Here is a 24657-nt window from a genome sequence, read left to right on the forward strand (position 1 = left end):
CTTAAAAGTTTGTTTATGCTAATCACTTCATAAATAGTGAGCAGTACACCACTGGTGACTTACCGAGCAGTTTTGCAAGTGCAAAAAATTTCTGCTTGATGTTGAAGAAATGACATTACAAAAATAAATTTGTAATGTCATTTCTTATGTCATTACAATAAAACACTAAGTACCCAGTCACTTTCTTTAACAACTCAAGCTTAGTTGTTGTAATGATATATATAGCTAGTTAATATTTGCTGGTTTGAAAGCCTGTGAATTTTATTCAAGTCTATCTGTCTAGCTTTGCTTTTAGTGACTAGAGGAGGTGTTCAGATATATCAGTTTATTGAAAGTTAAGCTGTATGAAAATGCAGAAGTTTAATTTCCTTTCCTTGAAAGAATTTAACTTCTTTGTTTTTTTTTTTAATACAAAGAATGTGAACTAAAAGGGATTCCATCTCAGATCAAATTTCTTGTCAGAACACCGACTGATTATGTATTTATGTGCATAAATGAAGAAAGAAGACCTGATTTTTAATGTTTGGTTCAAAGTCGTATATGTGTAATGCTAAATAATACTGAGTTTATAAATAGGAGGCTTTTGTTACATTTTCTGAAGTTCTGATACATTCATGTAATTTTTTCTTCCTTTAGCCTTTGAGACCTTACTTTTCCATAATGATGCCACAGTATGCACTGAGAGGTAATCTCTATTACAGAAATAAGGAAGTATGTTGTTGTGTCTTCAAGTGTAGTGGATGAGTCTATATGCTGGGTAGTTTGCTGGAAATTATTTTTAAGTATTGCAAATTTTATTTAATGCTGTATATTATTTTAAAAATCCTTTTAAGTTTTACTCCTTGTTTGCCTCTTTTCAGCCCCCTAAAGACTTTTAAAAATGGTATGAAGTAGGGGTTTTTTTTAAAAGACAGCAGATGAGTAGATGGATGATGAGGTTTAAGGAAAAGGTATTCCAGATTCATGAAGGATGGCTTTGAAGTAACACAGTTAGGTCACACTGGTTTGGGAAGTGACTGGTGCCTGTAGGTGCACGTTCCTCATGTGGAGTCTGGAGTGGAGCTGTGCCTGCTGGACTGTGTGTCCATGGAGGAGGCTGCACAGGGCCTTTCCCTGAGGGGCTCTGCAGCACTGGCAGTGCCAAACAGCAGGGAGGAGAGGAGCAGGGAGCGTGGTCAGCAGTTGTAGCTGATGTCTTGTGTTTCTAAATGTAATAGTGCATGAATGCTGCTGGGGAAAGCAAATGTAAGATTTGTACAAATGACAGCATTGGCAGGGGGAAGTATTTCTTGGCTTATACTGTACCTATTTTCTGTCTATAACTGGTTTTGCTGTTTAAACTATGTGTAATTATTCTTCACCCTTGCATATGGGATTTTAATCTTGAAACATTTGTAGAAGAAAAAAAGGGGCAAATACAATTCCTTGTTCACATTAAGCCTGAAAAATATCTGCCTTTATTTGAAGCTAAAACTGAGAACTTCATTGATGCTTCCAAGTGGCTGTTTTGTTAGAGTCCTCCTCAGTGAAGTGAATCTGTGTAAAAGAATAGTCTCAGTCCTTATCCAGCAGAGATTGCCCATTGACAACTGTCCCACCCATGAAGATGCCGATGGTGAGGTCTGAGTTACTGCATTTTGTACTACTGGTAGGGCCAAAAAAGTGAATGGGCTCTAAAATTGCTGGCTCTTGTTGTGCCTTAGAAGCAGAGTCATTGAGAGAAAAACCTGAATCTTTCTTGTGCAGACTGAACCCACAATTCTCCTCTTTGCTTAAGCTTCTTTTAAATGTTATGTTTATCACCATAGTTCTGTTGTGTGTTTTTATGAGCAGGCATGCTGTCAAGATAAACTTGCACTGGGAAGCCCAAGATATGCATACCTATTTTTTTCAGGACATTTGGCTTACTTGAATGCCTGGCTAACAGTGAGAAGGATAATGGAGATGCATGGCAGGCAAAAGAAGGAGCGATTTTGACATTTTCTGTAGAATGATACCTTTTTGGAAATGCAGCAATGCATGCCCTTTGAATAATTCTTTCAAAACACAAAGAGAAAAGTTAGGCAGTTAGGCAGGAAAAATGTTTTCCATCCTGTTTTTTGACACCTAGTATTATGTCCTAGCAATGCAGAGAAGGTAAAGACGTAGGCTTGTCTGCTAATATAATGCTTTCTGGCTAAGGGCTTGCACAGTGGGTGGTGGCTAGTAGAAATGATTTGGGGATTAACAGTAAAAACTTCAGTAAGGCATAAAAGTCAGATAAATGCTTTCCATCAGATTTTTTAAAAAGGAATTCATGTAAGGGATGGAAATCAGAGAAAGACTAAAACTCAGTTTACAGAATGAATTGAAACATAAGTGCTGTAAATAATACACTTCAGGAGTGTAGATATCCTTTGAGTGCTCTTTGGATTGAAGACATTTTGATGATTAATCCAATATTATCCTAGGTTTGTGGATTTTTTTTCCCCCTTGCATTTTCCTTAATTTGCAGCAAATGGTTTCTCACTGGATACTGTACTGAGAGTCCCTTAAATACTTTGGTCATTTTCTGTCTGTGACTGACAACCTCTGTGCTTATCTCAGGCTTTATAACTTTGCTTTTCATTTTGCTGTTTTGTGTACTCTAATGCCACTGCACTTCATTCTTGTCATTGCATTTCTTTGTTTGCTCACATATTCCTGACCTTGTTTTGTTTAATTTTTCCCTTCATTTCTAGAAGCTGTTCAATTAATTTCTTAACCCTACCTTTCTCAGTCAGCTTGCTTGCCAAGGCACACATACAAGAATGCCTTGAGATTTGTCCTTGCTATGTAATTTTACCAGAATGTGCCTGGAGGTGTTTTCCCTGTGTTTGCTGGTGGTTTTCTTCTTTTCTGTGTTGGGTGCACTGTGGGTTGAGCCGGGCTGGGGATGGTGAGTGCAGTATAAGGGACTCTGTCTTGGTTAGCAAAGGACACAACTGCCTTGCTTAGGGTTTGCCACTTACGTATGTGAGGTGATGGAAAATAGTTCCTAGATCTGCCCCTGCAGAAGTTGCACTTTGTTTCAAGTTGACCCTGCCCCGTGTTTGAGGTAGCTGGTTTTAAGTTTACTGTGGCTCAGCAACATGTCGTGGTTGTTAGACAGAGGCTCAGAAATGCCGTTCCTGAATGTTTTCTGTGACAAACAGTACAATCAATGAGCTAATTTAATAGCAGCTTTAAATTGAATACTTAGGTGTAACTGAGTTCTAAGTAGCACCTCTTTGAAACAGTAATATATTGTGTTCCTGCAGTTGGATTTGCCTCATTTCAAACAGCTCTTTCAGAACTTTCGGTTGTCTTATATTTTTAACAGGCTGGTGGGCATGCTGTAAAACAGCCTATCTGGTACAACACAAGCTAATGAAAAGCTGGAATCCTTTTTATGTTCTCACAGACGCTCCGGTTGTGCTAAACTTGATGACTATCACTGCAGGGTTGGAATCTTTATTACTGCACCAAGTGCAATCTGGTACTTGGAACAAAAAGATAAAAACCATTCGCTGTTCTAAAGTAATCTGTAAAAACAGTTACTTTGACTCTGCATCACCTTCCATGATTTATTACTTGCAGTGAAAAAGCTTTGAATTTTTGGGGGAGTCTGTGAAAGTATAAAGTATTTCAAATTTATTTGATGGCTTAAAAGGATTTCTATTCTTAATCTTGATGATCACTTATACTATGAATGCTATTGTGTAGCAAAACCTCCTTATTTTATGGTAGTATTCAGTTTTATTTATAACTCCTTTCAAGTCTCAGTCTTGAGTTTTTGTAATAACTGTCCAGCATGTTCACAGACAACACACACATGAAATAAATTTATCAACCACTGGCATTTAAAAAAACCTTTTAATTAGCTTTAGCCATGGTCTTGCACTGTATAAAGTTTTCATCATCCAGTCCATCATCATAGTGCTTTGAAGTTTCTTGAAGTTTCAGTAGAGGATCACAGTTTCAGAAAAATATTCAGCTGTATGATACTTCTCTTTTTGTATGTGATATATATGTGCACTTTGAGTTTTTTTTTTTTTTTGCATGTGAGTAGAAGAGTCAAGAAATTCCAAGTAGATAACCTGCTTTTCAGCTGTTACTTCTTTTATCTTGCAGTGGGAAGATGTAGCTTCTAAAAATGTTACCTTTGACAAAATTAATCATGGAAAGACTATGCACATATATAAATTAAAAAAAACTCCTCAAGTTTTTGGTGATGTCAGATTTAAACCTCATGGAAGTTGCTTGAAAGGAAATTATCCAAGAACATAATTCAGAAATTTGAATGTATTTACCTATTGTTACTTGAAAAGTTAATGGAGAAGGACAATAAACTTGCTGGCTCTGTTGCTCCCAGGCTAGATGCTTGAAATGAGTTTAACTTGAACACAGTCAAAGTTCAAAATACTAGATGCTGGAGTAGAAAATCACAGTAACACACACAAAAAAGAAAGCTTGTTTTTGCTGTTTTGCACTAGTTTAACCAATCTGTCCCTTCCAGTTTCTAACCCTGACAAGAATGTGGCTCATGGCTTTTATCTGCAGTTAGCATTTCCCTAACACTTCCCTGTGTGCTGTTACAAGTCTGTTACAAATCATGGGGCAGGAGTATCAGTGAGCACTTGGGCCTTGTACAGATTTTTTACATTAGTTTTTTGTTCCCTCTTCAACTGTAGTTGTGCAAGATAATGTGTTTTACCCAGAGGTATTGAAGTTGATGATTGTTTAACTCTGTGCAAGTGAGACAGGATGAGTAGGTTATGTATAAAGAGTCTTCCATTTTTGAGTAATGTTTCTTGGGGGAAAAAAAGAATAAAGCACATTTTTTATCTTTCTTTGTTTTAGAAATCCACAGAAAATGCAAATCATTAGAGAATGAACTGTCTAAAACAAGGAAATGAAAGTTTGCATTTGGTATTTTTGCTACTTTTATTTAACTGTTGTTTTCATACTACTCTCCTACAAATAGTTTGTTAAACACTTGCAATTTAAAACCAGCAAGATAATTATAGACCAAAACAAAAAAATCATCCTTTCCAAAAAAAGAAAACCCAAATGCCAACAACAACCTCCCCCCTTAACTTGTTGTATTACTGCTCCACAGGAAACTGTTGTGCTGAAAGGAAGAATTAACTGGTCTTTCAACTTCAGCCTTTTTATTGTGAGAGAGGAGATCACAGAAGTGTTACCATGGGGAGAACAGCACCGAAAGGTAAGGCCTGGTAGCTTTAATTCAAGAGGAAAGAAAGTGGGGAACCTGCTAAATTCTCTTTTTGGAGCTGGTGGGATACAGCATGACAATGTGCCATACTGTTAGATTAAGGAAGACAGTTTGTGATACCTTCTGAATACAGGTAAGTTCAAACTTCACATTGTTTTAGAATACATATGCTAAATTTGGCTGTCTTGAGTTCTACAAGTTTAATGAAAAGAATTCTGTCCTGTGACAGCCTTGAAATCATTGCTGCACTCTGAAATTGAGGAATGTGTCTAGATGTGCTGTTAAATAAAATGTAGGGCTTTATTCTGGAGTTATTAGCAGGATAATAACTAAGTAGTACAAAGAATCAAATTTTATCACAATGAATGACATTAGCAACTGTCTTTTGAAGATAAAATGAACATTTTAAAAGAAATTAATCCACAAGTACATGGTGTACCGCAGAAGTGTGATTTCTGCTGTGTCATGTCTGCAGATGTTTACTGTGAGTTCAGAACTAAAATAGAGAGTGAGATTTAGGAAGAAACAAGAGTGTTTGGGCTGGTGATACAAAAAAAAAATGAAGAGCAAAAGATCCACTCTCTGAAACCATGTTGTTGCTGCTTTGGAAGTTTTCAGATTAGTAGTCCTCCTCCATAAAAGGCTACTAGCACTTTTGTACTTTACTTCAGCTTACCACCTTCAACCCAAGCTGCTTTATGTGCTTGTGTGTTCCCTTGGTAAATAATTGTCTTCTGCTAGAATAGATTTTCTGTAATGGCAGGAGCCATCCAGTTAATTGTTGCACCAGGAGTTTATGGAGGAAGTCTGACCCCTTCTCTTGTAGGTTTTCTGCATGGCTGTTGTCTAAATATAGTCAAAGAGACTGGCTGTTCCAAGCAGATAAGACAAAAATCCTGCTAGGGAAGCACAAAAAGAAAGGAAAGGAGAAATTTCATATTTACTCTGTCTGCATATCCCCAACTGTGTGCCCTGAGGCTTGTGTAGTAGGCAGTGAGAAGAAGGCCCCTTCCTGAGCAATGGTAAGTCTTGGGCTTGTTTTAGTAAACTTTATTTGAGTGTGAGTAACTGTGTGACATGGGAAGAGCAAAAGTTTTTGTCACCCAAAGGTATTTCGCATACATCAGGAAAAGACAAGGGGTTTCTTTGAGAAGAGTGGTGTCCTGCCATGTTTTGAAGACCTAGAAGAGTTGAAGACATCAAGGTGGCTAAGGGATAACTGCAGAAGTCTTGAAAGCATGACTGTGAACTTCATTTTCCCCACAGTGGACAACGAGGAAATAATAAGTCTTCACATGCCTGCCCTACATGTAGCACACTATTCTGGGATGAAAACTATTGCTGTTAAAAGACATGATGTTTGCCATCACCTAGAAAAAACAGTCATCTAGTTTGTTGAAAGGTTAAGTCTTCTAGAAAGAAGTTGCAAAGTTATAGAGCTTCTCAGGCAAGAAACTGGTGTTCAGTATGGGAGCTTCTAAGAGGAAATACACATTGGTCACCAGGATTGTCTTTGCCTAGAGCTTTACCACTGCCTTCTCTGATTTTTTTTATTTGGTATTCACAAGTCAGTCAGGTTAGCTTTGTCCTTTTTTTTTCCCCTTTGTCTCTAATTTCTTAAGTGATAGATGTGGTTGCTCTTGCCTGTCTTCTGTTAATCTTATCAGCAAAATTCTGTGGTTACAGATAGGGTGGGAGTAATGTAAACACACAGAGTTTTGAATCAGTAAGCAGAAAGTACTGTGTTAAATAATCTTACTCTAATCTTGGCTTGTATCTAAAGCTTTAGCTTATGAAGTGCACTCTAGAAAATAAATTGTCGGTGAACAATAGAATATGTTGCTTTTAAAATTTTAGTATATGCTGTACTCTAATCTTGCTGCCCTAGAAGAAAGAAATCTTTCATAGGGTATTTAGCTTCTACATGGTATAGATAAAATACCATGTAGAAGGCTAAATATATATAAATACATAGCAAATATATAAATGCTGTGTACATATACGTATTACTTTATTTTCAAAACTTTTTTTGAAATAGGTATCTTGTTCTTCATTGCTTTCTTAGAGAGCTGAGTAGCATTTGATTAAGTCCATTTGATTAACCAAAATTTCATTTTAACTCTTGTTTTGGCAAATGATCTACCACATACTGTGTTTTACATTGAGAAATAAGCTGAAACTTTTCTCTTTAAAAATGGACAGGGGAAGATAGATGATGAATTAAGCTGACCTATTTTTTTTGTTACTATGTGCTTCAAGACTGTAGAACTTCTGACCTTCTGTCTCCAATATATAAATACAGTTCTTATTTTCAAGTCAATTCTTCAGATTTCAGGGAATTAGCCAGTGAATGTGGCTAGGAGCTGAATGTGCAATGAGATGAAAAGAAAATACTCTTTGTACCTGTACAATTATTTACAGATACGTATTATGTCTTTCGTTTTCATATTTTCGCATTATGTCTTACCTCATTTTTTGAGGTTTGACCTCAAAGCTTGACTAAGCTGAGGATCATGTGCAGAGAGAGAGTCATCTTGTTGAGCCCAGTGATTTGAATAATAGTCTTCTGTTTTAATTTTTTTTTCTGTGATCTTTGGAAGCTAAATTTGTTAAAATATAGAATATCAAAATTTCAAATATAGATTTGCATGCATTAAAAAACTCTATGTGTTTATAAAATATTTATATTTATAAAATTGGTTTTTAATCAAATCTTTCTTTATAGTTATTTTGAAAATAAACCATAGTTTTTTATCCAGCCTAACTGCCAACACTGGAAAAAGCACATCTGAATGAGGCTGGGAAATATAGACAGTGAAGCAGTGACTGTGAAATACAGACTGGGGGAAGGTTTCTGAGGTGGCAGTAGATAGATGCAGGGTGTCTGATGTGGAAACAGGTTGGCAATTATTCCTGCTAGTAGCTTTGCATCAAAACACACCAGCTTGGTAATGGTATTCCCAGCTTCCCACTGATGAAGGCTGGAATGCACAAAAGCAAGGGGATCCTTTGAAAGCAATCTTGGTTTTATTCAGACTGATTCTTGGATGCTTCTGCATATGTTGGGTGAGATTTATTTGTGCCTTTTAAAGAGGAGATTTCCTACCATCAAAAACAAGTGATAGTGGCAGTGCTTTGTGTTTACTGTGAATGAAAATGCCTCCACCTCATATGAAATAATTGTTAAAAATGCTATTGAGAAAGCCATTTCTTATTAATCATCTCTTCTTTTCCTGTAGTTTTCTAATGGCTGATATGGAAAATAAGTTGCCAAGAGTGTTTTGTTTCAACATTCATATTTGCTGTGATATTTTTGAAAGAGGCACTAAAGCTAGCTGGTACAAGGAATAAATAATCCATGTAGTGATTGTCAGCAAGAACACGTGGTGTCCAGGCTGCAGTTTTTCACATTCTTTCACCTGTTCTTGATGTCCCTCATCATGAAAAGCTGTCATCTTGTTTTTAATCTAACACTGTTTGGTAGATACTCTTTCATGACTCTGTCCTTTCAAGCTTTGGGTATTTGCTGGAAGCAGTTATTAGTTCTCTTCTTTCAGTGGAGTTCCACATAAGAAACTTATTGATTTCCTTTTTGGACATAATCAGATTGGAAAGTTACTTATTCTGCAAGCTGACAGCCTGATGTCTGCCTTAGTACCATGACTGTTTGTGGGAAATACTGACTAAGGTTGTAGAATGTGGCAAAAGGTCCTGCCATTGATTGCTACCTCTCAGTAGAAAATTAGCTGGATTCAGCTCAATCCCAAAAAGGCTGGGTGAAATACATTTTCATAGGATGTAGGATGGAGAAGGTGAACGTTAGCCTTGCATCTTTTCAGTGTTACTGAACTAGTTTTAGCATTATCCCTTCTGGGAGTCCCACAGGTAGTTGTAGGGTATCTACTTGTATGGCTTAAAGCCTACTGCTTTAAGAGGAGGTACTGGGGTTATATTCTGTAGGCACTGTCCCAAATAATTTCAGCAGTTTCATCTGAAGTTGATCTTCATAAGCATTTTTTTTCAGGAATCTATATAATAGAAAATTTTCCAAAGCAAACTTCTTCCAAAAGAAAGAGCATGTAAGTCAAGAAAGAAGATTAAGTCAAGGAGTAAACATAGCTTTTTTTTTCTTTTTCAGAGCACTTGGAGTTCTGCCTGGGTCTGTTTTATGAGTAAGGGGTGGTATTTTTGCAGTATATTTTGAGCAGTTATGTAAGCTGTGCACTGATTTTGTAGGACTGTGAGGTCTGGATTATTCTTGGAAGGTGTCGTGGTCCTGAGTAAACTAATAGGCTTTAATGACCCTGACTGATCTGGGGCCTCCACCTGCCCTGCCCATGGCCCCATGTCCCATCCCAGCCCCAGCCTGTCTCCTGGGATGGCCCCCAGTGCTGGGGCTGCCCCCAGTGCCACCCCCCTGGTGGCTCCTGGACAGAGTGATGGGGTGGCTCTGGATGGCGAGGCCCTGCCTGGCCACCCCCAGGGGTGCCCTGGCCATTGCTGTGCTCCCACCAAAGGAGCTCTCATCCTGCCAAGCACAGAGCCACGTGGATGGCTTATCCTCTCCTCACTGAGTGTTAGGGGAGGATTTGGGACTGGTGACAGAGGTCTGTCATGACTCAGCTCTTGCATTATGTGGCAATTTCCTGATAACGAAGGATGTGAGATGGAAGTGCTGAACAGCACACGTTGCTTGTCAGTATGTTTCACAAAATGCTTTACTTACAGAAAAGAAACACATTTAGGGCTTATTCTTTTCTGCAGAACAATTCATTGTATTTCAAGTGTTTCTGTCACCAAATGCTTCACATTCTAGGTCAGGAGTGCTTTCATTTCAAGAGCGAGCCAATCAGTAGCTGTAGATTTAAAAGTGAGTGAATACAGCTATTAATGCAATCTTGGAGTAAAAGTGAACCTTCCCTTCACCTGTACTAGTTCAGGCTAAGTGGGGTAACCCAAAGTGAGAGCCAGGCACAACCCTAACTCGAGGAGCAGCCACATTTCCCACTAATGAGGCATTTGCAGGCTAAGAGAGGTATTCTCCTATGCAGATCTTGGTAAAAACAAAAAGGCTTTTTAGATCTGAAAATGTACTTGCATTTTTGTTGTGAGGTCAGTATCGTGTTTGAATTGCACTCAAGTCCATGAGTGTCAAAAGCAGGTCACCAACAATGTATTTTAAAAGGAATGAGTGGAACTGTCTCTCTCAGTCTTCTCCATTATAGCTGCCCAGTTCTCCTGCATTTCTCATACAAGCTGAAATCCATCAAAAATGAAATATGGCAGACCCCTTTCTAAGCGTGTGCCAAGATTAATGATAGAAAAGGTAGATTCTTCTGAGTGATTCTTTTACATAATTCATGTGTGCTGAGATAGCTGCTTTGAGTATTTGAGAATTTTATATTGAGACTATTGAGTATTGAAGAATCTCAATATGGAATGAACTCTTTAACTCAGAAATGTGGTTTTAGGATGGGTTTGTTTTGTTCCTTGTTTCTCAGTTCACAGTGATCTGTGTATAACCAGATATACAAAGGTATCCAGTGATCTTTGGGATCTCAAATTTTGTGTAGGTTGAAGTAAAACTATTTAAAAATGGGACAGGATTGCTGTCTGTGGAGCTGATATTCTGTGTTCTGCAACTAGGTTCATTCTAATAATTGATATAAAGTAGTCAAAAGCTCTGCTTTTTTCATGCTGTACTTTTCAGTATGTTTTGAAGGGAAAATAGTGTGGTGATTAAATTTACATACCTTTTTGATTATGTACTGAAATGAATAAAAGTCAACAAGATATTCTGTATTGTTTGAAAGCATTCTGTGTTATGCTAGACATCATTATGATGTGAATATTATATTTATTATGTAATGGAATCTTGTCTTTTAGATTCAAAGAATATTAAAAAAGAGAAAGATGGAAAGAATCAGCAGGCAAACAACCCATCTTTAAAAAGTGGTAGGTATTGCAGCTGTCAGGTTCTTAGTTAAGATACTCTAAAAGGAAAAGTATGTGTTTGGATTGTACTGTTTTCTGGCTTATTTTTCTTGTTGGAATCTCTTGGGTTATTATGGTGGGCAGTTAAAAACGTACCTTTGCTTTTGTCTAGCTGTTATGAAAGTATGTTTTGATATAGAAAGTGATGGTTGAAACTGCTTGAGTTGAACCTACTAGTTTTACTAGCCAAATAAGTACTCTTTGTATGTATAATCAAAGACGCTGTGTAAACTTTATTATTTTTAAACCATTACTGATTTGTCTCTTCTTCTCCTCATGTATTTTTCAGTCTCATGCCTTTTCTGCTGCAGTTACCTTCTATTTCCTTAATGTGCTTCCTGGTGCCAAAAGAAGGATTTTCAGTTTAACAGTCTTGATTATTGCTAACTGGGTTAAGTTGCTCAGGATTCTAATTTTACTTTAAATAATTGATTTGAAAGCAGAATTTGTGGGTTTTTTAGTAAACTGAGGAAAAGTGCACACTTAACAGAAATGATCCAGGTTCTTGGCTAACTTAGCCTCTACAACACCTGCCTGCTCAGCAGGTGCCATAAGGCAGTGTATGCATGAGGTTGCTGTCAGGGTGGCTTCTGTGGTGAGCTGCAGTGAGACAACAGCAGCATCCTTAGATGTGCTTTGCATGTTCACGTTGTTTGTTTGAATTTGGACAGTAAGAAAAAAATGACACTGAATTATTTAAAATCTCGCTCTGCTCACTTTTCTGTGCTGTCTGACTCCTGATAGGTGGTCTGGTTCTTCTTGGGTGCCAGTGGAGACAAGTAGCATAGTCACTGATCAAGCATGCCAGGATATTGAAATATTAGCTGGGTAATTGAGGTAATGATTGTGCATAAAAGATACCAGTCATAGTGCAGCCTTCAGCTGTTACATTTACCAGAGCTAATTTCTTCATTTATTGGGATTCTGGCCATCACAGAATGGGTAAGGTTGGAAACAGCCACTGGAGGTTATCTTAGTCCAACCTGCTGCTCAAGCAGGATCCCCTAGAGCACATTACTCAGGATGGTGTCCAGAAAACTTATGAGTATCTCCAGAGGAACAGAATCTACAACCTGTGCAGGCAACTTGTCATCTTTATTTGTCCCTGTTACTTTGAGCCACAAAAGGAAGCATATTTGTCTCTTTTTCCCTCTTCTGCAGTGTAAAAGAAGCTCCAGTCAAACTGGGCTCAGTATGTCTGTTTTAATTAATATTGTCTGACATGACAGAGTGTGGTAAGACATCCCCCCAACAGCAAAGTGCTCTTCATAAGTGGATAAGATAACCATATTTCATGAGTCACTGGAAGATATCCCTGCTTCCTCCTGCAGTTGAGAGCAACGTGTTGAAAAAGCTTTGTGGGGAAGAAGTGCTAAGCAGGCAAGCCTTATTCTGTGTTCCATGTTCTTGACTTGGTCTGTGCTGTTAACCTCTTGTCTGGGAACTGAACTTCCCCATGAAATCTAGGCTCAGCTTTGTCAGACAGAGAGGAGTTTCTTGCAAGATCTCTGATTTTCTACAGATAAAATAATTTTTATTCTGTGTTGTTGCTTGTTGGTGGCAAAGAGCAGAAGGAGCCCCTTGATGCTAGATGAAGACGCCATACAATGCTTTGGGCTAGCAGCTAGGAAGTCTCCATGGTTTCCAGGGGAATGTATGATAGGAAAAGTTGAAGAGGAGATACAGAGGTCTGAGAAGAATGGGTTAAAAAAATAGACTGAAGCAAGTAGAGAAAGACATGAGGAAGAGAAAAATTTTAATTGAAGGATCATGACATGTAGAAAGAGGTACAAGGTATAAAGCAGGTATGAAATAGGTATGAAATACCTTACCCATAAACTGCTGTATTTGCAAGAGTGTGTGAACAAAAATTATAAGGAAATCTCATCTTTGATGAAGAAAGATTATGGGATGAAGACTAGAAAAGCGGCATCTCCATGTCCAAAGTCTCAGATGGGTGCCAAAGGAACCTAGAGGTGATCTGAGAAGATATGACGTGTTCCATCTGCCCAAACAGTGTGTAGGCTATGGTGATACTGTATTATATTAACCTGAATAAACCAGGACCTTAAATTCTACCAATCCGCAAGTGACAATTTGTAGTTTAAATCTTCACTTAAAATTTTGTAAAACTTTTGTCTTGCACTAAACTGGAGAATTATATATGGTGAAAAAAGATGGGGAGCACTTCAACAAACCAGGCATTCACTTATTCATGGCAGCAGATGTGGCACCTCCAGGGGTGCTGAGGCAGGGGCCTGATGTCACAAGGAGGCTTCTTGCCTCTTTTGGAGAACTTGTAGTGATTGAGGAAGTTTCACCATGGCTGGAGAAGGTCAGATAGTACTCACTGTCAAGAAGGACGAGATGGGAGCACCTGGGGAATTACAGGCTGGCCCGCCCAATCTAAGTCTTCAGGAAGACTATAAAGAAAATATTTCTGGAAACCATTTCCAAGCAAGTAAAGGACAACAGTGAGGTTAGGAGCAGTGGAGGTAGATTTGTCAAGTGTGTGAACTGTGCATGACTGATTTTGCCTTTTGTGCTTAGTTACTCTGGAAACAAGGGAGAGCAATGGATGTTGTTCATGCCAACTTTAGCAAGGCTTTCTGTACAGCTTCTGTAGCATCCTTTCAGCCGAACTGGTGAGATGTGGTTTGGATAGGTGGATGAAAAATTAATTGGACTGTCAAGCTGTTTAAGGCCTCAGTGTCAGATGGGGACGGTGATCAAACATGCCAAGATACTGAAACGTTTTTACAGAACACACTGCCAGAGCAGTTTGTGGGCAACATCTCATGGGAAGGAGTAGGCTGGAAGGCAGCGCTGCCCTTCAGATGGACTTGCCCGCTGGGGACATGGAATGGCAGGAGCGCGGTGAGGCTCAGCGGTGACTGGAGTCCTTCTGGGCCGCGGCGGAGCGGAGCCCTCCCTCAGCAGCGCGGGCGGGCGGCCCTGCCTGGAGCGGGCTCGGCGTGGGCGGCCCTGGGCCCGGCCGGGCGCAGCGCAGCGCAGCGCGGGCCAGCAGCGAGCCCTGCTGGCCAAAGGGCCCCGCTGCAAAGGCACCCTGCGGCAGCGCCCCGGCGGGACGCGTTCCCTGCTCTGGGGAACGTGGGACACTCTCTCTGGGGAGCTGCGTTCAGTGTTGAGCTGCACGGTACAAGGAAGGCTCTGCTGCGTTGGAGTGGCTGGCTTGAAGTCCTGCAAAAAAATTGAAGGAGTCAGAACGCAAAAAACTGGTACTGAAACCAAAGGAAGTGTTTCTTTTTCAGCTAAAAGAAAAGAAAGCTATGGGAGGTGGTCATGCTGTCTTCAGCTGCCTGTCAGGTGGATGGAAAGGGGACAGAGCCAGGCTCCTCTCAGAGCCACTGTGGAAGGAGAAGTGACAAGTACTGTCTGGGGCATAAGAAATTCCTCCTTGATGAGGAAATCTTCACATTGAGTCTGCTGGAACCCTGGAGGAGCGGGAGGCTGAACTGGAGACCTCCTGAGGCCCCTTCTAGCTGAGTTACTTTGGGATTGGCAGGTTTGGCAAGAGGTGATAGGGTATTGATACAGCATTGAAGAGAGCATCAAGGGTCATTGACCCATGGGTCAGGGCCAGTGATGCAAGCAACTGTAACATGAACTCAGTCCCTCCATTTCTGCTTCTTTTGAATCACTATTTAAGAGCCTCACTCCTATGCATGTTTTAAACTGATTTTTTTTTTTTTTCATTTACAAAAGGCTCTAGTTACCTTCTGGTTTGGGTTTTGTTTTGTTCCATTTCCAGTATATGCTGGTTTGCTCTTCAGCATAAAATTTTCATTTTTTCTCTAGTTTTCACTCTCCTGGTGGGTTATAAAGTTATGGTTGTTGCATAATGGTCTTTTCCTAAGCTGTTTTATTCAGCCTGCAGATTTGAGTGTGAAGAGAAATGCACATTAAATTATTTAGTAGGAGCTAATTTTCGTAAGGATTTCTAGTGTCAGAAGATGCATATTTTCAGGGTCTTTAGAATTAGAAGCATGTATAACACAATTGCTTCTTTACCTGTGCATACTGAGAATACAGAGAAGCTTTCGTGTAGATATTTTTTCAATGTGCTTGTCTTTCTAGAGATGAATCTTACATGTTGTAAACATACATGTGTCTCCTATTTCTGTAACTGCAGTAATTAAATTATAATTAGCACCATCTCTGAGAGCTTGGCTCTTAATTTAATACAGTGTATCTTCACAGGTGGAGAGCTTCTAATTTTAACTCCAGGACATTTCTGCTTGATGCAAGAGCTTTTGATAGCCAGGATTTCAAGCAAAGAGCTAGGCAGTATTTTCCTCTTGGCTTTATCTGTAGCTGGCTGCTTACCTTCCCTGTCTTTCTAGTAAATGTTCTGTTACCTTCTGTGTCTTTCTAGTAAATGTTCCCTTGAAAAAACAGAACTCTTTCTTTCTCTCTATATTTTTGGTTACCCCACGAAATTTACCATTCTGTTACTAAAATTCAGATAATTTGGGAAATATTACTATATAATTTTTTTTGAGGAGTGAATAGCGCTTTGTCCTGGTAAATGTGGTGTCACTGAAGTATCAGTATTTGTACAGTTCATAACACAATGAGGCTATGCATGACTACAGCTTTTACATCATGTTGGGTCTGAGACAATTGGGACACACTAATGTTTTCTTTTGACTAGATTTAATTATGTAGAATTAGGTACTTCACTAAGGTAAATGCTGATTAATTTTTTTTTAAATCAGAAGGCAACCTGAAGTGGCAGTTTATTATTGAAGTGCAAGAAGAATTTTTATAAGATAAAACCATGCTATCACGTCATAATATTTAATTTTTGCATCCTCCTTGGCTTGTTAATGAAAAGGGCAACAAATCTGGAGGCTACTTTCTGGGGAAAGCTCTGAAGAGCTATTTCTGCCTTTCTGAAATACAAATATATGCTTAAGTTAATGGTTCTTGCCTTTTGTAAGTAATACAAAATCAGTTTTACTATATAAATGTATAAATGTGTGAATAAAATTTTCATTCCAAAATAGGTGGAATTCCAAGATGTTGTGTAAAAGTGTCTTTGTTACCAGCCTCCATATATTCCAGACCACCAAATTAACAGTTTTTGACATTTTACTAACTTCTCACATTCCTAACAAGCTTCTGCAGTGGCTTCTGGAATGGCAAGGAAACTGACTTGTACACTTTTGAGTCTGTTTCACCCAAAACTCAGGACCTCAGCAGGCTGAAGGGATGGTTCCCTTTTGCTTGAGGCACTTGATATTGTCAGCTGAATGCTGTCCTACTGCAGGAAGACTCTGGGTTTGAGTCACCACGCATCCTTCAGAGAAGCTGTGGCAGGTTCTGTAAAATGCTGCCATTTTCTGATTGTTTCTTTGCTTCTCCTCTCTCCTTAAAACTGCAAAGACGTGTTTAAGTGTCTGTGCCCAGTGGGGTTTTTGGAAGAATTACTGGCACACCTGGAGCAAGCTGTCCATCATCTCCAAGGATTTTGCATTAGGCTTTGTGAGTGGCTGTTGCTGAGCCACTGGGTGGCATCACTGCATCGTTTTAGGTTCATTAGTGCTTCATTCTTCAGGAACGTCAGAAAGATGCCAGCTGCCCAAACAAGAAAAATAAGCAGGGGAGCTCACTCAGATAATATAGTAACAAAAATATTAGCTGTGCCATTCTAGCTTTTTTCCTACACTTTATATTAAAATAATTAATTTGCTTGCTTGTATCTTTAATGTTGATACTTCATATTTTTCCATTCATGCAAAACTGGTAACACTAATTAAATCAAATGCAGAATCCACTTGCCCATACACATAAACAATGACACTATTAACACTGGAAAAAAATATCTGGATTTTGTTACTTAACATTGCCATGATGCTTACCTATCTATGCCGTATTTCATGATATTCTACAAAAAGAAACCTTTATGTGACTTCAGATAAAAACAGACCAAGATGCAGTTGGAAGGCTGTGCTAATCTTCTTGCTTTCTAGTGGATAGTGTTCATAACATATATTTCCAACAGTATCCATGTGTCTGTGGTTTTCAATGTATATCATCTTAGTACTCATATGAGGTTATCATATCAACCCTGCTGTTAGTGGAACTATAATACAGCAAGGATAATGTGATTTATATAAGAATACTTGGGAGATCCTTATGCAGAGAATTGAATCTAGATATTCTGACCTAGATAATTTTGCACGTGGAGCACAAAAAAACCAAAAACTGAAGGAAGTTTTGTATTAATTTTACCTATTGTGTGTTCAATCCTGTAAATTAACATTACTTTTGAAGCCCCTTCAAGGTCTGTATGTATTTCACAGGTGGAGTTTTCATTTGAGAATGATTCTGCTCTTGAAAAAAATGTATTCTACAAGATAGTTGGGTTTTCTGTCCCTTTCTTTCCTCAAATTTTCATATAATGTAAATTCCTTTGTTTTATAAGTGTGTATATGTATTTATTTATCTTGTGTCTTCCAGAACAGTTTAATTGGGATGATTATCTGAAAGAGACTGAATCAGTAGCTGCCCCTCTGCACTGTTTCAGACAGGTATGCCAGATACTATTTTACGGGTGTGTGTATTGTATGCCTGTTACAGGGTGATCCTGGAAAAACTTTCACATTTAGACTGCTTGCAGACTTCCCATTTGACTTCTTTTGATCTGTAGTTATCAGTAGCTTACAGTTTTGGCAGTTACTAGCTACGGAAGTTTTTTCATTCTTGGTTTCTGCCTCAAGCCAAATTTTGAGGGTTTCATTAAAATTGTTTCTTTGAACTCTGTTTTCCTTTTAAAAAAAAGACTAGCTAATGAAAACAGATAGCCTTGTCAGTGTTCAAAAATGTTTTCTATTTTTTCAATAATCTTAGCACTACCATGGTTTTAGTGAGAATTAAAAATTTGGCTGATTGTCAGAGGAGTCTTTGCCCCATTTTTGAAAGATTTCTTTCAATTCTGTCTAGCTATAAGACATGTGTGTAGTAGAGTTGAGTCACCACTTTGTTCCTGGGTATCTAATATGTTTAATTTTGTCTCTTTCTGAACAAAGTGCTTTCTACTTAGGGGTAACAGATACTAAAATTAAAAAAAGAAAAATTCAAGTGGAATATATGGGAATACAAAGAAAATACTGGATTTATGATGAAGGGTGTTTAATATACTACTTTGTATTACTGTATACCCTACAAGTTTGATTCCCCCTACCTGGTGGTTTAGTATGTATTTGCAGATGCAGTTTAAATCTACCATCTTGTGTAAGCTAATGACCTCCAGTTGTTCAGCCCTCTGGAGACTGAGTTGATCTCCTTAGGCATCTTTCTCTCTGTTTTCCCAGGCTGAGGTATATCTTGTCTGTGTAAAGTTAAATAGGATTCATTTTGGTCTGTGTGCCTTCACTGTGTTAGGAAGATAGTTGCTAAGGAATTGGATTGTTCAGGTTCATAGAAGTGTAATAGGTGTGACAAGCAGTGCATGTCTAGTTTAGTGGCTTGGGCATGTTCTGAAATTGTTTTCTAGGGTCTGCTGATGGTCTGATTGTACTGTAAATGATACTGGCCACCAGTGGGGGCCCAAATAAAAAGCACAAATTGAAGAGTCTGAGAAAGAGAAGAACCATCACTCGGTGAGTCTGAAGCAGTTGTAGGAATGGAGAATTAGGAGAGAGAAACAAAAGTGGTAGCATTTCCCTGTGCTAGATCTTGAATCTCAGCGTGCTCATTGTAGATGAGGATAAAGAGCAAAGAGCCCCTTGCACGCTGCTTTCAGTGAGAGGTGGCTAAAAACACTGATGTTCATAGCTCTGAGTGGAGCTGCAGAAATTAATCTCACAGTATGTGTTCTTCACAAGGCAGACACCTCAAACTCCTCCTGGGTAGAGGCAGAGGGTGGTGTGTTGTCCCTGGATCTTTCTAAGGTTAATGCCATACTCAGAGACCATAAACCACCACGACCAGAGTATGCTCCCAAGGAATATAACTACTGCAGAAAGCTGCTCAAAAGCCTTTCCATGTGCCTTTCTTGCATCTTCCTGTCCCTAGTAATGCTCATGAAGTCTGAACTGAGAAACCAATAATGGCTTGCCTAGAGGTGCTTAGGTGACATGCATTGACAGAGATAAATCCAAGTGACCTAGATTGCTTAAGGAGTGTGTGAGTTGAAAAGAAGAGCTTTAATTTATGTGCACAGCAAATTTCAAAACAATTTGCTTGTGCAGATTTCCATTTTTTCTAAGAGTCAATCTTTAGGTAGAAAGTGACATGCAGTGGTGATAGGTGCAGAGCTAGATCCTCTCACTACGTAATGTTTGTAGATTTTAGAAACTGAAGTGCTTGTGCTTTGCCTAGGACTAATTTGAATTTTATGGGGTTACATATGAATTCTACATGTCATTATTACTCTGTGTAATGCAAAGAAATACACTACTGTGGCAAGCCAGAAAATAAAGTTTTCTAGCTGTGGCAGCTAGAAAATTAATTTGACAATTACATCCAGAATTTGTGACCTGTGGGAATTTTAAAAGTTTAAATTTTGTAGTAATTAAAAATTACCTGGGGAACAATAAATTAAAGCCTCTACCATAAATTAGGACACAGACAGATAATGGAAATTGATTAAAGTATTTATCTTAATTTAGAAGGTATTTTATCTGTTGCTTTAAGTTGTTTTTAATAACTACTTAAAATTTCAATGCACTTCATATTCCTTTTTCTTGCCCTAAAACTTTTTCCCAAGCAGTTGAAAATTTTAAATGTAAAAGCTCAGTCCCTTGTGGTTTGAGCAGAACTTAAAGCAAAGCTGTTACTGAGTGAGTTTTTTTTTTATTTTATTTGAAGACAAACTAGCATGCAGGACTTACCTTTTTAGTAGAATGAGTTGTTGTCTTGAGTTGTTGGTATTTAAACAAGCTCACCTTTTCCACAAACAAAGAAACAAACTCCCCATTTTCTCAATTTCTGTTGCTTTTCCTGGTTGTACAAAATAACAGCTTGACAAGCAATATCCTGAAATTGAATTGCCCTTTAAATTTAATATGCTTGGGCTCCCCTTTCAGCCAGCCTGCTGTCAGAGTTCAGCACTGGCAGATGCTCACTGAATTTTACTCACCTTCTTGGCTTTTGGGCTCAGGCACCTTGAGGGCTCCTGCTGTGGATCCAGGGTGTGTTGTAAATAGTGCACCTGCACAATAGAGAAAGCAGAGCAAGATGTATTTTAGACATTTAAATGTGGTGGAGAAAAAATATCACTAACACTTGTTGCAGGAGCAGATTTCTCCTGTCTTTTCCTGTGTCCTCAGACAGGTAAGCGCACTTTGCTGCCTGCTGTGGGATGCCCACCTGACCTGGTCAGGCAGGCACAAGGGGACATAGGAGTCCTGTGAGTGTGAATGCCTATGGTTTGGGGTATTCTAACATTCCTCCTATATTAGAAGTCAGTCTGTGTTAGTCTGGATGGGATAGCTACTGGGTTTAAATGTCATCGGCAAGGTGGCTGTATTCAAAAACAGCTTTGTACTGAAGAGTTGCAGAAAAGAGTTTCCAGGATGATAGGAAAACTCATCATCTCCTAAGAGAAATTTCAGTGCTTGACTTATTTACATGGTTTAAAACATACTGAGAAAGGGTCAGTTGTAGCTTTTGGTTTTATTTGCTAAAAAAAAAATAAAAATGATTAATTGATGGCCAAAAATTCCATCAATAAAATTTAGGCTGCAAATGAGGAGACAAGTAAAGAGAATAGTGAGAGGCATTCCATCCCAGTTAGTGTTAATACAAAGTTTTAAACATCATTACATGTCATTTGCCTGCAATATGACAGAAGGCAAGTAATCAGACTTCAATCCAGTCAATCTCTGCCTGTAGTGTGTTGATACATGAGTAAAAAATACCCTCTTTTGTTCAAGTTTAGCATGTGACAAAAAGTTCTTCCTAACAACCAAATTTCATTTGTCACATTTCTTTTCCCTGTGCTAATTAAATTGGCATTGTATGTATGTTTGTGATTATATTCAGTTCTCTATGAATAAGTACAGGCTACAGTTTTTGTCTTAGCACGGAAGTTTTATGCGTGTTTAGGACTGTTTTCTTTCTTAAAAATGTTAACTCTAACTCCTTTTTCTGTCTTTTTTTTTGTATTGTAAGCTTTTTTTTTTGATACAGAAGGCTCCAAATTTTGTTTAGATTTCCAAAATGTTATTGCAATGAGGATATTTATTTCTTTTGAATTGGAAGCTAATAAACCTTGTGGTTGGGATTTTTTTTTTGAATGTGTGTGTTGGTTTGTGTTTTGGTTTTTTGGTTTTTTTGTTGTTGAATGTCATATTTCCTAATGTCCTTGTATTCCATTCACTTCACTCTTGTGCTTATATCTTCATAAAGTTTCCCTTGTTGCCCTACTTAGCATCCTTATCTTTTTAGGAATGCTTATGCAGTTGGTAGGTTATCCAGTCACCTTTTCTGACTTGCTGCTAGACACTCAAAAGTTTAAAAACTTCTTCATATTTATCATTTTTATGCCGAGTTTAGAGAAAATAAAGCTGTCTATTGAACTGGCTGGTAAATTCAGCAGTATTAACAACTATAAGAAAAAAATCTTTCACCTTTTATTGCAGTCTAGAATTCCGCCTACGAACGATTTCAAAGTTGGCATGAAACTGGAAGCCCACGATCCTCGCAATGTCACCTCAGTTTGTATCGCTACCGTCATTGGGATCACTGGTGCCAGGCTACGGTTGCGGCTCGATGGGAGTGACAACAAAAATGACTTCTGGAGGCTTGTGGATTCCTCAGACATACAGCCCATCGGGACCTGTGAAAAGAAAGGGGGCATGCTCCAGCCTCCCCTTGGTAAGTAACAAAGCTGCTGAGCAAATGTGTGTGGAGTATTGCTTTGAGAAAGTCAAATTCACCTTTTCCTCTTGGCAAATTCAATGGTATAAATAGCTCACCAAACCATTATTTAACTGACAAAGAGGTAAGTAAACTAATTCTGGCTACGTAAATTGTGTCTTTTTCTTATTTTTTCATTCTTCTGACATAAGAATGAGCAGTTTTGTTTGTTGTTGTTTTTTCTTAATAGGCCCTGAATGTTAAATCTATTTATTCTGTAAATGTTCCCTCACACACAGCCTGCCTTGTGTGTGTATACAGTGCTTTGTTGCATGATACCATGCATGCTCCTTTTGGGAGCACTTGGAAAGAACTGGAGAAAGCCAAATTGCACCTTTACTCTTGCTCAGTGCATCCAAGCAGCTCACCAGAGGGCACTGGCTGCTGCAGGCCTGGGAAGCTTCAGCAGGGCTGCTGAAAGCACGCCCCTGCAGGGCAGTCAGGATGTTTCCTTGGGCACCGAGCAAATTGATTGTGTTCTAGGACAGGCAGCGTAAGGTGGGTTAGTGCAGAATTGCAGCATTCTGCTCTGAATTTTTACTCTGACGTAGTAAAAGCAGCACTCCAGAGCTTTAGCAAACTGCAGGCTTAGGCTGCATGATATTCTCATTGCCTCAAATCAACGTGTTCAGGAACGTCAGATCAGTTTTTCATGGCTGGTCTGTGAGCACAGCAAATGCTTGTGAACAAGGTACAGCTTTCTTAGGCTTAGAAATACCATGCAGAACTTCTTTTGCCTTGTATGAGCATATGAGTGACAACATTGTGTCTCCCCAAACTGAGAAATAATGCTTGGGTTTAGATTTACTGAGGAAGTTTATTAACTAGGGAATTCTACAAAGCAATTCCTTGTTACCTGGTGAATGGTCAGAGGTAACTTTGACTAAAGTGCTAGAGGTAATAAAATGTGACATTGCCTTTCTTTGCTGTGATTAACTTGTATATTTAGATCTGCATTCTTATATTGTATTTGTCAACAGCTTAAACTTCTATGTATGGAAATATTTAAAGATTTCACAATGATCTACAAATAGTTTTGCTTTTGAAAAAGAGGAAGAATAATGACCAAAATTTACCCGAACACTCTCTCCCCTTTTTTGTCTTCTCATCTTCTGTTAATTTTTAGAAGATGCAAGAAATAATGGGAATAATAAACTCTAAAATAATAAAAAAAGTACTTGTATACAGAAATTGGTTGCTGCTGTTTTTCTGCCTTATGCTTGTTTGGTGCCATCAGTAATTCTTAGAGAATTCTTATTGGAGGTTTAGCAAGGATAGGTATTCTTTCTCTCAGTAGCCTCTCAAAAAGCTTCCCATCCTGCTTCGGAAGCAACTTCCAGATTTTCTGTTTGAAAGATGAAGTAAAAAATAGAATTTCACTGCAGTATGAATCTTGATTTGCTTGTAGAGACACAGGCACAGTTTAAGACACTTCACATAGATTATAAGGTCAGATTTTTGTGCTATTGTAGTCCTTCAGAAGCACAAGAAAATTAATACAACTAGGGTGACAGTCTAGAAAAATATTGCTTATGATAGATACAGTTAGAGCCCAGAAGGGCTTTTTTCCCCCTTCTTTCAATGGATATATATATAGAGGCTTTGGATACAATAGAAATTCCTGACATCAGGGAAAAAGTTGTTTTTTAAAATTTTTTTTTCCAAGAAGTTTCTCTGTTTAACCTCTCTGAAGTTCTTGATATAACCTTCTAGAATGAATGAAGTGATACCAATATAAAAAATGGAAGAGTATGGAGGTTCCTTCAGCTGTACACATGTACAGTGTTTAAAAAATACGTCTTCAGGAACACAACAGTTTTTAAAATGTGTTTCTAATCCAGAGTGATGAAGGAAACAACTCTGTTTATGTATGTATGATAGGGGCAGTCAATTCGTTAAGAGGAGAAACTTTCCATGACCATCAGGAGAAAAGTTGATGCCTTCTCCTCAGATTCTGTTTCTTACTCTTATGTGGTCAGGCTGCCTGCAGTGCAGTACCTAACAGGCAGCTGTTTCCCTGCATTCAGCATATTAGTTTACCTGCCCTCTGAACAATTGCTGATTATTCAGAAAAGAATGTGAGTGCCACTATTTTGGCCCTCCTGCCCTAGATTTTTCTAGAGATAGGCTGAATTCCAGCAATCAAACATTCTGGCATACCTAGATAAATTTTTGAAAAGCCTTTTTGGCAGTTTTACAACATCCTGTTCCTGGGTAAAGCTGGGAGCTAATTGGGTGTATAATTACCTCCTGTTAGACATTTAACCAACGAGTTTTTTTTTCCTTAGTAGTAGGGAACCTTCTGGATACCTAATGTTCCACTTCTATCATAATAACTAACTAACATAGTCCCTCCTACCTGATTTTTACATGGCTTTAATTATGCATATTACATAAGGGTTTTGAGAAAGTAATTACTGCAGCAAAGTGTTCCTGTTCCTGCCTCTGTTTTCCATAGCTTTTCCATAGCTTTTTGTTGTTGAGAGCTTAATCTTCTGAGCAAATTATGTTGCAGATAGCATTTTCTGTTTTACCAG

General features: G+C 38.5%; 1 protein-coding gene across 7 annotated transcripts in view; it reads left to right on the forward strand.

The window, feature by feature from the left end:
• SCML2 (Scm polycomb group protein like 2) overlaps positions 1–24657 on the forward strand; it is a 74297-nt gene that overhangs the window by 8373 nt on the left and 41267 nt on the right. For 5 of the 7 annotated variants that reach the window (XR_010355543.1, XR_010355545.1, XR_010355546.1 and 2 more), the window contains exons 2-5: positions 5120–5227; positions 11123–11191; positions 17717–17787; positions 21844–22078. Coding sequence is in view for 1 of the 7 variants with exons in the window: in XM_064407583.1 (XP_064263653.1) it covers positions 5206–5227; positions 11123–11191; positions 17717–17787; positions 21844–22078 (397 nt within the window). In the remaining 6 variants the exon portion in view is untranslated. The remainder of the gene's footprint in view (positions 1–5119; positions 5228–11122; positions 11192–17716; positions 17788–21843; positions 22079–24657) is intronic. The other 2 variants (XR_010355547.1, XR_010355548.1) reach the window with 1 other exon arrangement.

The sequence above is a fragment of the Passer domesticus genome, chromosome 2 (assembly GCF_036417665.1).
Source record: "Passer domesticus isolate bPasDom1 chromosome 2, bPasDom1.hap1, whole genome shotgun sequence".
Taxonomy (NCBI): domain Eukaryota; kingdom Metazoa; phylum Chordata; class Aves; order Passeriformes; family Passeridae; genus Passer; species Passer domesticus.